Source organism: Canis lupus, chromosome 11 (assembly GCF_048164855.1).
Source record: "Canis lupus baileyi chromosome 11, mCanLup2.hap1, whole genome shotgun sequence".
NCBI lineage: Eukaryota > Metazoa > Chordata > Mammalia > Carnivora > Canidae > Canis > Canis lupus.
The window spans coordinates 53,208,261-53,222,598 of record NC_132848.1 but is presented as its reverse complement, the minus strand read 5'-3'; the positions used below and the strand labels follow the sequence as shown (position 1 = coordinate 53,222,598).

General features: G+C 40.8%; 1 protein-coding gene and 1 pseudogene across 2 annotated transcripts in view; one reads left to right on the top strand and one right to left on the bottom strand.

The window, feature by feature from the left end:
• Positions 1-6,073, bottom strand: part of GTF2A1L (general transcription factor IIA subunit 1 like) — a 41,959-nt gene extending 35,886 nt beyond the window's left edge. Inside the window, exons 1-3 of one of the 2 annotated variants that reach the window (XM_072768296.1) lie at positions 5,941-6,073; positions 3,629-3,730; positions 3,209-3,332 (exon numbers count right to left, since the gene is read on the bottom strand). In XM_072768296.1, coding sequence (XP_072624397.1) covers positions 3,209-3,332; positions 3,629-3,730; positions 5,941-5,961 — 247 coding nt within the window. In that variant the 5' untranslated portion in view covers positions 5,962-6,073. Of the gene's footprint in view, positions 1-3,208; positions 3,333-3,628; positions 3,731-5,176; positions 5,375-5,940 lie in introns of those variants that run through there. The other variant, XM_072768295.1, reaches the window with a different exon arrangement.
• A 5,745-nt stretch (positions 6,074-11,818) lies between these two features.
• On the top strand, positions 11,819-13,334 carry LOC140642298 (STAM-binding protein pseudogene; annotated as a pseudogene).
• Positions 13,335-14,338: the final 1,004 nt, after the last annotated feature.

Genomic DNA, 14,338 nt, shown 5'->3' with positions numbered 1-14,338 from the left:
AAAGTTGTTCCTGGATGTAACCATAAAGAATTATTTTTATGAAATTTCAACCTTCAAGAATACTTTAATATTCTGTGGGATGAAATGGGCAGAACACAAAGCATTTCTGTAGCATACAGATTTACCAGGAAGTACACGGAAAGCACTGATGTTCTTTTTTAAGTTGAGAGCTGATCTAGCCTTTTCTAAGCAACACTATTTTTACTTGAAAGAGTAAGTGACACAAACTATGGTTATTCAGACATGGATATTTGGCAGTCATTCTGTCTTAAGATTTTATTTGTGAGAGAGTACTCACAAGTGTGGGGAGGAGGGCAGAGGGAAAGGGAGAAGCAGCTGCAGACTCCCCACTGAGCAGGGGGGCAGAGGAAAAGGGAAAAGCAGCAGCAGCACACTCCCCACAACTGAGGGCTCAACCCTAGGAACCTGAGATTGTGACCTGAGCCAAAGGCAGATGCTTCATCCACTGAGCCACCCAGGCACCCTGCCTGCAGTCATTTTTTTGAAAATGAACCAAGTGTCCCCATCACTTTGAGGAAAACAAACTGACAGTATTTGTTTGGCAATGATAAAATTCAAGCTTTCAGCTAAAAATCTTAGTTTCTAAATTTTATGTCCACCACATGAGCTTGATAGCTTTCCAATACCATTCTATGAAATGTGTGGTGGTATTAATAGGATTTTTTAATCTTGTATAATGAATAATATGTCAAATGTGTAACTCAGTGAAACAATATTTTTCCAGTAACATGTTACAAACTTACACACAGATTAAGTAGTCAAAATGCAAGACACAACAGTGAACTTTAACATTACACAAAGTCCACTGATATAGTTTCAGATTCCACCTTGTAGCTAAGGTCTCAGAAACTACCACTTGTTGAGTTTTAGTGTAGTATCAAGTTATCTGAAATTGCTATTAAAATACTCTTTTCCAATTAAACATCTGTGGGAGGCTAGATTTTCTTTATATACTTTTGCCAAAACCATGTTACAGCAGATTGAATTTAAAAAGATATGAGAATCCAGCTGCCTTGTATTAAGCCAGACATTAAGAGATTTGCAGAAAAGTAAAGTAAATGCCACTCAAGTATTTTTTTGTTCTAGAAAAGTTATTTTTAACAAATTTGTTACTATGTTAACATATAATCAATTTTTTAAATTTATAAACCAACATTTTTTAAATTTCTCAGCTTGAATTTCTAACATTGTAAACAGATACTTGCAAAGCACATAAAAGAAAGCTCTTCTAGGTCCTCAATTTTTAAGAGTGTAAAGGGGTCCTGAGACCGAAAAAAAGTTGACAACTGAAGATACAGGAAATTGTTAAGCAAATGGATAATACAGTCAAAGAATATATGATAGGGCGAAAAGCTTTAAAGATGGAACAAAGGCAAATGACTTACTCCATTGTAGATTTAATTTGAACTTGTTATCAAGAGATAAAAAGGTTGTAGAAGTAAGTTAGTTTAGGTTATTTTAATCAGGCTTTTAAAAGCCTACAATGAGAAGCTATAATTAAGAAGTACTTCAATTTTATGAGGCTATTTACTTCAAGAATCTTATTGTAGGGAATCTAGAAATGAAAAGGGATAAAAACAAGACCTGTATTGCATTTTTAAAGGATACATATACTTCCTCCTAAACCTTTTCATTATAAACGATGTAGAAGAGAATAAAAATTGTCTTGTTTAAATGTAATTATTTCTATTATTCTAACTTCCAAGAAAGAGAATAAGAATACGGTGTGGAAAAAAAAAAAGAAAAGAAAGAAAAGAAAAGAAAAGAAAAGAAAAGAAAAGAAAAGAAAAGAAAAGAAAAGAAAAGAAAAGAAAAGAAAAGAAAAGAAAGAAAGAAAACGGTGTAGAGTGAAAGCCAGCTAGACATTAGTTGCAAGACTATTTTGTGATTTAAATCACTGGTAATATTACCATCTTGCGGCAAAATCAAGTATTGCAATTTTGAATGACAAAGAACCTGAGAAGAAGCTTTTGATAAAAAACAGTCTAGTCTTTTATTCATCTATGTTGGCTACCCTCCAAATCATTCCTAGGTTTAAAAAAAAAAAATCTTTAAAAGTTCTTCAATAAAGAAAAAAAGAATGTTATTCAAAATGAGAAATAAACAAGACGACCTAATAAAATACTTAACAGTTAAAAATGAATGCAAAGCCAAAATCCTAGAAACTAATGTAAAATGTCAACGTGTCAACTTAGTAATTAAAATTTCTATGGCTAATTCTAATAAAGCAAAGTTACACTTTATAAGCATTGCATTAGATGAAAGTTATGTCTGATAATTCAATATTCGTTGTTAACTTATTTTATAAGTTTAACTGCTGCCACACTTAAATTCTCTTATTTTGTAATAAATAAGAAGCTACTCTTCTTACTATTTTCTCTTCAAAGGAAAAGGACATGCACCAAGGTGAATTTTCCCAAGTGTACAACGAACAACCTAGTTATTACTGACAATCTAATCCAAAATCTACCCTCACTTCTGGCAGACATTAATCTAATTCAGCTAAACCAAATAAAACCTACGTGTGTGTGTGTGTGTGTGTGTGTGTGTGTGTGTGTATACACACACACACACATAAGAAGAGCATAAAAATTTTTAAGAATCAGAAAAGAAGGGATCCCTGGGTGGCACAGCGGTTTGGCGCCTGCCTTTGGCCCAGGGCGCGATCCTGGAGACACAGGATTGAATCCCACATCGGGCTCCCGGTGCATGGAGCCTGCTTCTCCCTCTACCTATGTCGCTGGCTCTCTCTCTCTCTCTCTGTGACTATCATAAATAAGTAAAAATTTAAAAAAAAAAGATAAAAAGAATCAGAAAAGAAGAAATAATGGCTAGAAAGATATCACAGTATCATTTATCTTTTCTTAGCTTTTTCCCTGGACTCAACCCAAATTCTCTGAAATAATCAGCGGGTACTCCCAAGAGCCCACAAGCTATGTAACTTGTTCCTCTAAAATAACACTTAGTCACCTCTAAGGACTTCAGTATTTTAAAAAGCTAGCTTGAATTAATTTATTTTGTTGCCAATAATTACAGGATGATGGTTTACTTGGTGTTCATTTAATAGTAATGGTTTTAAGGTCCAAGCCCTCTCACCTTAAGAACATTACCCTAATACAAAAACCACCACCAAATGAGAATTTGTTCTGAAGATCCAAATAGTACTAATTTACTAGCTGTATCCAACCTGTTGATGACTGCAATGTTTGGTGCAAGCTGTTTGGCAACTGAAGGGTGAACACAGGTGAATGGACGCTATTTCTGAAGAAGTCTTCTGTTGCTTTAGACTGCAAAACCTTTGTTTCCCAGAGCTGTGGAGAAAAAAATACTCACTGTAAAAAAAAAAAAAAAAAAAAAAAGAATAGGATACTTATGTCTTTTTTTAACTTTTTAAAAATGTCTGCTGATGGCACAACTAATGGGTAAGCACTAAACTATAATTAAGAAGCTAAAACTATAATTTATCAGGTTTTTTTTTTGTTTGTTTTTGTTTCTTCTTTAAACGTTTGAATAAATTCCCCAGGGAAGCCATCTGGCCCGGGACTTTTGAATTTATCAGTTTTTAAAGAAGAAAAAACAAAAAGGGCAACTTGTCATGGCTACAAACCTGCTTCAAGTCTTTTAAAACTTGTTCTTCTATACCTTCTTCAGCAAATAGATCCCGCACTCCTTCAATTACATCTTCAATTACAGATCTGTAGAGTTTAGGCTACAAAAAAAGCAATTGTTAACATTTTAAACTCTCAAGTTCAATGCATTCAGCCTTAAAAGACATGCAGTGCACACTTTCATATGGTTTAAAGAAAAATCACCATGAGGATTTTTACTAAGTGCATTCTACTCCCAGTATAGTCTTAACTGTCCATAAATTGTATGTTAGCTTCTGACCTACAGTCTCAGGCTATCTATAAGGCTGACTTACTACAATCAAATAAATGTGAGATAATTCATCAAGATGTTAGGTTACAATTATGTAACTTGATTTTTCTGCCAGAATTTAACCTTCTCCCTCCTTTTAAAAATGGAAATTCATTTAAGGCAGGTGGAAATGAACTTTGTCTTCGATTTATTTTTTTCCTCAAAGAGGCCAAAGGAGTTTTTTTGGTGTTTTGTTTTTGGGTTTTTTTGGGTTTTTTTTTTTTTTTTTTTTTTTTTTTTAGAGTTGACTATACTACTTCCACATATGCAAATAAATTGCAAGCCAATTAAGACTGGGAAAGTACTTACAATAGAGTAACCAAAGCCTATCCCACTGTCAAAATACACGTAGTCCAAAAAAAAAAAAATCCTGAACCACTGTCAAACAAAAGGGCATCTTGCACCAAAACGGATTCCGGGTAGAAACTAGCCAGGCCACTAGGACCAGTAAATACTCTGAATACTCCTGCTCACAACAAGAGTAGTCAGGTTTAAAACTAATCCCTCTAAGCTTATGAATAGGCCAATCAGTCACAGGTTATTCACAGGCATTTCCATTAAGTGCCCTCGATTAGTTTGAGAACTGTTTACCCTAATCAAGGCATACGGAATTGATACTTCAGTGTTCCTCCCAGTTTGAACCCATTTACAACGAGAGGAAATTACTACTAAGGCTAAAAACTTCCTTAAGATCCACACCCAAGGGGAGTCCCCGGGTGGCTCAGCGGTTTAGCACCACCTTCAGCCCAGGCCGTGATCCTGGAGACCCGGGATCGAGCCCCACGTCGGGCTCCGCTCCGTGCATGGAGCCTGCTTCTCCCTCTGTCTCTCTCTGTGTCTGTCCATCGTGAATAAATAAGTAAAATCTTTAAAAAGGGGGAAAAAGCTCCACCCTCAAGAGTATAAGAACAGATGTCAAAAAAATAACCCATCACAACACACCTTTTCAAAAAAAAGCAAAACAGGTACTGAACATACTTTCTCTTCTGGAACTAAAGTCAAAGGCTTTATGTTCTCTGCCTTTACTGTTAACCAAAACTACGTGCAGTCCAGGAGATCCATCTTAATCTCTTCTCTATTTAAAAGAAAACACACACACACCCTGCTCAGAGCTCACCATCACATAAAACGGTGGTGAACACACGGTAAGCTTATGGTCAAGCCCGAGTATTTTACAGATCTTAAAACACATTAACGTTAAAAAAAAAAAAAAAAAAAAAAAACGACGGATACACACGGAAATAGTAACACGTCTCTGAAAACTGGACCCTTTTATGCTGCCGTCTACGTGCACACGGAGCCCGTAACCTGACAGCTCCGGTCCAACCTCGCTGCCTTTCACCAAATGTGAAGTTCGCTCAGGTGAGCTGAAAACAAATGCGGATCCTGGTTGTTTCTCTTGAATTCGGCTTCTGAACATTGATAGGGCATTTCCCAGGTGCCACTCGGCCCGTCAGTCCTCAGCGGGAGGTAGCGGGGCCCCTTAGGGGTAAGGAGGTAAGTACGAGGTTTGCCTTTCATTCCCATCGCTCACCTAAGGCGTCAGGATGGGGAAACAGGGGGGAAAAATATGCGTGGGGTAACACGAAATACCAGATTACTGGTTATTTCAACCCAACTCAACAATGGCCATATACCAACATTAGGGATTACAAATTAGGCTACAAGTGAACTCGGGGATTTCCTGAACGCACAGGAAGGCGGGGAGTGGGCGTGGGCCCAGCTCTAACCCCGCAGGCGCCTGCGCGGGGAGGCCGGGGGGCCGCGGCGGCTCCGTGCCCCCAGGGCGCCCAGGCCCCACTTCCGGCGGAGCTACTGGTCCCCTTCCGCTTCCTCCACGGCGGATGGCGACAGCGGGGCCGCTCGGGGAGAGGGCTCCCTGAACGTCCGTGAGGGGCCCCGAGGGGTACAGCGGCGTACAGCGCGGGGCTGCCGTGCCCCCGGGCCCGGCTCTCCCTCTACACAGAGCCCAGGCCTAGAGTCCAGCTTGGCCCTCCTTACCACAGGGTTGACGAAGGCCATGATGGCCGCTCTGCCGCCTGCCCCCTCGCGCCTGCGCAGCACGCGGGGCCGCCCCGAGGCGCCCTCGCCGCCCTCGCCGTCCGCTTTGAAGACCGCCGTGCACGTTGCCTGCGTGCTTACGCAGGACGCTGGGGGCGGGGCCGGGGAGGAGGGAGGGGCTAGTGGGCGGGTAGGTCTGCGGGAGCGCAGAAGCCCGCCGGGGGCACCTGTGGTTCGGGGCTGGGCGTCCGCTGAGCTCAGGCGGGGATCCCGGGGCGCTGGAATCCAGTACCCTGCGGGGAGCCTGCTTCTCCCTCCGCCTGTGGCTCTCGGAAATAAATAAATAGTTTGTTGTTGTTGTTGTTTAAAAAAAAAGCTGGCTACACTGCAGTCAAGTGCGATCTAAACGGTTTTGGGCCGGTCCACTGACCCCTGAAAAATCCTTTGTTTCTCAGTCTGTAAAATAAAGACTAACAGGGGAGACGCGATGCAGTGGTGGCCCCCTGTTCACCTGCGGCTCGGAAGGGGGTCGGGCCAGGGAAGTGGGGAGACCAGGGGCCTCCGCCCTCTCCTTGCACCGATGTTCACCCCTCGGCCTGCGCCCCACGCACAGCCGGACTCCGGTACAGATTCAAGAGCCCAACTCTTCTAAGATTGATTCTCAAAGTGTAGGACGGCAACATCCGCATCATCTGGGAACCCGTTAGGAATGCAAACTATTGGGCCCCACCCCAGACCTACCCTACCCTCCTACGATGGGGCCCAGGGTTCTGGAATTTTAACATGCCCTTCCAGATGATTCTGAGGGTCACCGTCCCAAGACAAAGATTCTCAGCTTTGGCTGCACCGTGAAGTCACCTGGAGAGTGTAATCAACATTTGGCACCTGAGTCTCACTCCAGAGACTCTGATTCTATTAGGCAGCTTAGGTGGAGAACGGCTGTTAAGTAAAGTCAGCACCCCAATACTGCCCAGGCTCCTTTTCCCCTCCAGGGAGAAAATCACCATCTCTCGACCTACAATAATTCCCTTCCTCCCCCCGGAAAGCGTGAGCATCTAGGAGCACACCTTGACTAGGGCTGAGGGTAAATCTAAGCATAGATAATGTGGAGTCTTAAGAAAAAGTTATCTATTGCCACAACTCTATCTTATCTATAGCCTTTCTATTCTGCAGGTAGGTCCTGACTTAACCAGATGGCTAGGTTATTTAATGATTTAAAAAGCATATTAGATTTTAAATTGGCTGTTTATTTATTTGTATGTATAAATTCAGTACAGCTATTTATGCCCTACCACTCTGTATTTGCTTTGCCTGGGTCAGGTAACTTAGAATTTGTGAGTTTCAAGCACCTGATTTATATGAAGCTTTTTAGAAGACTTTCTGAAATTAAAAACTATCTGAAATCTCCTTTACAAAAAGTCAAGAATTTTATATAGTAATTTTTAATGATTGTATCTCTACCTGGCAATTGACTACCAGAAATATTCAAAGTGACTTATCTGTCACCCAAAATAGAAAAGCTAAAAGCAGTCATTGATTCCTACTGATATTATAAATCCAATTAAATACTCAAGCTGAGAAATAAGAAAGCTGAAAGGTCTCTTGTTTTCCAACTTTTCATAGTCAAGTTTTAAGACCTTATTTTTACATGCATATGATTGGTAGGTAGTCACCGAACAGCATATTGTTTTATATTACTTCCTCCTATATTTTACCCTTCTCAAGGCTATACTGTAGATCATACATTTTTGAAATTAAATTTGCCCTTTAGTCCCCATAAAAACTATGACTAAGAGTTGAATTATTAATACTTAGTATACTTAGTAGACTCAGATCACAGAAAGGTTATGTAACTTTGGAGAAGAAATGTCAGCAATTTTCCATTTGCCCCTGTGGTCCATCTGGATGGTCACTAGTAGACTCCAATGTAATTTTTTCCCAATAATAAAAAATTTCCCAATAATAAACAATCAATAAACCATGAACCTTACCTCCCGGCATTCACAATTTCGTGTTGTCTCCTCCCACGTTGTGCCATGGTTTGTCTGGGTGGCCAATAAAATAAAAAAGAAGTGATGTTGTGTCATTTCTGAGATGAGGTTAAAAATGACTGTGGCTTCCATCCCTGAGATTCCTTCAGATCACTCTCTTTGGAAGAAAATAGATGTCATGTTGTGAGGACACACAGGTAGCCTGTGGAGGGGCCTGTGTGACAAGGAACTGAGACTGGCCCATAGCTAGCAAAGATCAGAAGCCTGTAGACAAATCACATGAGTAAACTTGGAAATTGATCTTTCCCCATTTGAGTGGTCAGATTATGCAGCCCTGACTGACAGTTCAGCTGCATCCCTTTAAGAGACTTTGAACTACAATCATCTTCTAGGCATCTCATGATTTTCAACCCTGAGAAATTGTGTAAGATAATAAATACATGCCATTTTAAGCAGTTAAATTTGGGGATAATTTGTTACACAGCATGAGATAACTAACACAAGGCCCATTGTCTGATTGGATTGTGACTAGTGAAGGTTTAGTTTTCCCTCACTGTAATCTCAGCATTTAAAGTTTTTTGAAAACCCTCATCAATCACAAGAGCATTTGGAAAGTATGTAAAAGAATCTTTATAGACTGATATTTGATGGCATTGACCCCAGGTTATCATCAAACAAGCAAACTCTTATAGTTATGTGATGGTCGTGATTCTTTTGTCAATTTTCAAACCCATCAGGAAGTGTGTTGCATACACAAAACACTTTTGATGCCCAAATTGAAATTTTAAGATCCCAAAGCTTCAGTGAGGCAATTTTCAGTGACTATTTTTTATGTTAGTAAATAGAAAATAAAAAAGATATGCTGAGCTTTAGTCCTTCTTTGAACACTCAGTTCTTTGAAATTACACCTGAGGCAAAACACAAAGCTCTTCCCTAGCTGCCCATCACAATTCAGAGCATCAGATTTTCATTTTCCTCTGCTTTGTTTACAGACTATAATATATATGTCATTTATAACTAACACCAGTTTTGCAACATTTAACAAATCTAATAATTGGATTAATTTCTTTGTATTCTGTATATTCTCATTATTTTTGCCTGGAGGTCTCAGTGATACTATTACAAGGCTAACAAAACAATTTCACTTTGCTTATTGTGAGAAAAGCCCAGATCTATGAAGTCCTTTCTCTGAATGAGAATTTTTTTTTTTTTTTAAAAAAAGGTGTTTTAGAGACAGACCATTATCTTTTACATATTAAATTTTACAGTCAAATACAGGACATTTCAATAACTGTATAGACTCTAAATAATATATTTAATCAGTAAGGAAAAATACAAGTTAGTCTATGAACAGATGGCTTAAGGCAGCAAATATTCATAATTAGTTTCTGAACATTTTGCAACCAGTGCACTAAGCTCAGCAGTATTGCATTTCTCTGCCTGTTTCACCCTTCACATCTTCCAGGAAATGAAAATCCAGATAATCTCTGCCTCACCTTGTAACTTTGAAATGGTTACAATGTTGATAGTTCTGATTTATTTACATTCTGTACTTTTGTAACATTTTCTATTTTGTAATCCAAAATCAATTTACATTATTTGAACATCAGATATTGCTTCACCATGATGAATTCCCCCTCCCCACCCCAACAGGATTTCAGTTAAAATGACTGTGCCACAGGATCCCTGGGTGGCGCAGCGGTTTGGCGCCTGCCTTTGGCCCAAGGCGTGATCCTGGAGACCCGGGATCGAATCCCACGTCGGGCTACTGGTGCATGGAGCCTGCTTCTCCCTCTGCCTGTGTCTCTGCCTCTCTCTCTCTCTGTGTGTGTGACTATCATAAATTTAAAAAAAAAAAAAATTTATAAAAAAAAATGACTGTGCCACAATGCTATGGCCAACTGGTGATTGTATCACACAGTGGAACACTCTTAATGATCACATTACTGCCTCTTTCAAAATGTTTTAATATTAAAGAGATGTATACACTGTGTATGTATGAAAATTAGTGATTGTAATTAACTCACTGAAAGTGTGGAGGATGACTTCAAAGACAATTTTCCCCATGGCTACTTTCTCAACATTCTCATCAGGGTCTGATAAGGATTCAGTAATTTCCTAGCTAACAAATGATTCCATTTTAATTCTTTAAATCACAATGTGTATAATCATACATGAACATGAAATATTAGCAAGGATAATGTCCATTGGCTCCAGTTAATTTTCCAACCTAAATCTCTACTTAGAGAAGATAGAAGTAAAGACCAATAAAACTAAACTTAAAGCTATGATTTGGAGAGAACAAACTAGCTTTGTTTCCAGAATAACTATACTTTTCTTCTTACCTAATTTGTCTCATTTTATAAGAGGTAAATGGCAGCATCTTGAATATTCTAGATTGTTTTCTTAGGTGCTTCAAATATCAGGAGAGGCAGGGAAAACATGGAGTAGACACACTTCTTCCTATTCTTTCATCTAAATATAGCCAAAAAAAATCTAAATATTATATATAAAGCAAACATAAGAAGACCCTGAAGGGTGGAGAGAATTGCTCAGTTAGGGACCCAAAGAATGGCACAGCAGTGAAAGTGAACTCCCTGGTTTTCTTTTTGCCTCATGTATCCCAAACTGGGTGCTGGTGAAGTTTGCAACCCAGAAACACCACCTGTCACAGACAAAAATGAATGAAAGCCTTCTCTTTCTAGCCAAAGGACCAGGAAAGGGGTACCAAGACAGAAAATTCTTAAACAACAACTACTCTACTGCAGCCAAACACATTGAAAAGATAGGCTCCAACCCCCACCTGTCAGAAAAGGCATATTTGGGAGTTTAGGCTTCCAGTCTTGCCTACATGTCATGAAGTACAGCCATGCCCACGATGTCACTGGAGACCACATGGGACACTTGGACTTGCACTCCACTCAGCTTTATGGAGACATCCCTTCCACTCAGCAGGGTTGTGTCAGAGAAGGCCAAAACTTTGATTCCTGCTGGCAATAGTGAGACCTGCCCTTGCAGTACCAGCAGAGGCAGTGTGAGAGGGAGCAACAAGGCACCACTCCCTGTCTCAGCCTGGGTGACATCAGTGGAAGCCTAGTGGGGAGCCTGAACTTCTCCCCACCCAAGAGTAATGAGAGCTCCTCCCTCCCTGGGTTGTCAACAGAGGCTGAGTGAAGAATATGCCTTCCCCCTCCACTCAGCAATAGCAACATGCCACTCTCAACCTCCCCCACTGACTCAGTGTCACAGGAGACCTGGCAAAACAGGTTTAAGTAAGATCCAGTCTCATAATAACCAAAATGTCCTGCAAGCAATTGAAAATCATCTGTCATACCAAGAACCAGAAAAGTCTCAACTTGAGTGAGAGGGGACCCCCGAGTTAAGTGTCTGCCTTAGGCTCAGGTCATGATCCCAGGGTCCTGAGATTGAGCCCCATGGTAGGGTTCCCTCGTCAGTGGGGAGTCTGCCTCTCCCTCTCCCTCTCCCTCTCCCCCTCCCCGGACTTGTACACATGTGCGCAGTCTCTCTCTCTCTCTCTCTCTCTCTTTCTCATTCTCGCTTTCAAACAAACAAACAAAAACTTAAAAAAAAAAAAAAAAGACAGTAGACACTAACATAGAGATGAGTACGGTGTTGGAATTCTCTGACAAGGATTTTAAAGCAGTCTTCCTAACACCGCTTTGATGAACAATTAAGCAAGCAATTTAATAGCACTTTAATGAAATGAAATTCAAATTCACAAGTGAAAACCTAGAATAAGTCTCCACAAAGAATTAGATGACATAAAGAAGAACCAAACGGAAATTTTATGACCAAATAATAGAATAACTAGTGACGTTTCCAGAAGCTCGGAGTGTCGTCCATGGGGACAGAACTTCATGGTCCTGATGTCTGACCATGGAGATGTGAGCCTTCCGCCCGAAGACCGGGTGAGAGCCCGTCCCAGATGGGTAGCACAGTGGAGATAAATGAAGACATTCCACCCCGATGGTACTTCCACTCTGGAGTTGAGATTACCCGAATGGCATCCATTTACTGTGAGGAAGGCCACATTGAACATGCCTTCATCCTCTATAACAAGTATATCACGCTCTTTATTGAGAAGCTCCCAAAGCATCGAGATTGCAAATCGGCTATCATTCTTGAGAAGAAAGACACAGTAAGGAAGTTAAGGGAAATTGCATTTCCCAAAGCAGCAGAGCTGAAGGAAGAGCTATTAAAACGATATACCAAAGAACATAATGAAGAAAAGAAGAGGGAAGCGGACGAACTCGCCCGGAATGTGGCCATCCAGCAGCAGCTGGAGAGGGAACGGCAGAGGGTGGCAGCAGAAGCAGCAGCAGCTGGAACAGGAGCAGTTCCATGCCTTTGAGGAGATGATCCAGAACCAGGAACTGGAAAAGGAGCGGCCGAAAATCGTGCAGCAGTTTGGGAAGGTGGACCCTGGCCTAGGCGGGCCTCTGGTGCCGGACTTGGAAGCCCTCCCCGGACATATTCCCCCCAGCACCTGTCGCATCTGCACAGCCTGCAGACTGTAATACCGCTGTAAGGCCTGCCAAGCCACCTGTGGTAGCCAGGTCCTTGAAACCTGGAGCATTGAGCAACTCAGAAAGTACTCCTGCCATCGATGGACTGCGCCATGTGGTGGTACCTGAGAGGCTCTGTCCACAGTTTCTCCAGCTAGCCAGTGCCAACACAGCCCGAGGAGTAGAGACATGTGGAATTCTCTGTGGAAAACTGATGAGGAATGAATTGACCATTACCCATGTTCTCATCCCCAAGCAAAGTGCCAGGTCTGATTATTGCCACACTGAGAATGAAGAAGAGCTTCCTCTACAGGATCAGCAGGGTCTCATCACACTGGACTGGATCCATACTCATCCCACACAGACTGCCTTCCTTTCCAGTGTTGACCTACACACTCAGTGCTCCTACCAGATGATGTGGCCGGAATCAATAGCCATTGTTTGCCCCCCCCGCCCCGCCCCCCACAAGTTCCAGGAAACTGGATTCTTTAAATTAACTGACCATGGACTGAAGAGATTTCTTCCTGTCGCCAGAAAGCATTTCATCCACACAGCGAGGACCCACCTCTCTTCTGTAGCTGCAGCCACATGACTGTTGTGGACAGAGCAGTGACCATCAGAGACCTTTGATGAAAATTTGACTCAAACACCTCCCAAGAACTATAAAACCATACCAATGTACTGTAGCCTCTTAATTTAAACTTTCCAGAAAACTCTGTTAGCCTTTTAGACAGAATTGAAAGTGGGTATCATCTGGGGGAGAACTAATTTTTCTGTTTCTGGTTTAAAAGGAAATAGTTGGCTCTACTTTTTAGGCAAGTGTGGAAAATGGCATGATCATACTAAGCAACTCTTCAGTCTATCTGCAATGAAAAAATTAAGTTGAAAGAATGGTATAATGAACACTTATCTATGACCTTTGTTCTCGATTCACCAGTTGTGTTAATATTTTTCCCCTCTAAACTATCCTTCTAATTTCTCCACCAATCTGCTTATTGTTTACCTTTGGAATTATTAAGGACATCTATGTAGAAATTGGGAAGCCGTTTAGGAAATCTTTGGGTTTTCCTGTGGTTTATGCCAATATTAATGAAGCTTATTACAAGGGTGAGGGATAGCTCACTATGTCTGATGAGATGGTAAGGCTTGAAAACCCTGAAGAATGATTTTTTATCAGGAAGTATTGTTATTTAACAAATATTACAGGATAGTTTTTCCTCTACAATAAAGTGACAATTAACATATAAAAAAATAGAATAACTAAAATTTAAAAATTCTACAGATGGGCTTATAATGGGTTGAATTGTATCTTTCAAAAAGGTATGTTGAAGTCCAAACCCAAGTACCTCAGAATGTGACCTTATTTGGAAATAGAGTCATTGAAGATGGAATTAGTTAAGATCCTTTTAGAAGATATCCTTTTAAGGGAAGGACAAAGACACACAGAAAGAAGGTGGCTGTGTGACAACAGAAGCAGAGATTGGAGCACCAAAAATTGCCAACAAACACCAGAAGCTAGAAAAAGCAAGGAAGAAATTCTCCCTTGCGGGTTTCAGAGGGAGTATGGCTGTGTCAACATCCTAATTTCAAACTTCTGGCCAAACTTCAAATCAAGACAATACATTTCTGTTATTTTAAGTTTCTCAGTTCATAGTAGTCTGTTATGGCAGCCCTAGGAAACTAATACAAGGCTCAGCAACAGAATGGAGAGGACAAAGGAAAGAATCAGTGAACTTGAAAATAGAACAATAGCCCAATTTGAACAACAAAGAGAAAAATAGACAATTCAAATATAAGTGTCTTTCTTGTCAGGAATCATAAAGGCCAGAAGGAAGTGGGCTGAAAGAACTGTCAACTCACTATCCCAATGCAACGAAAATA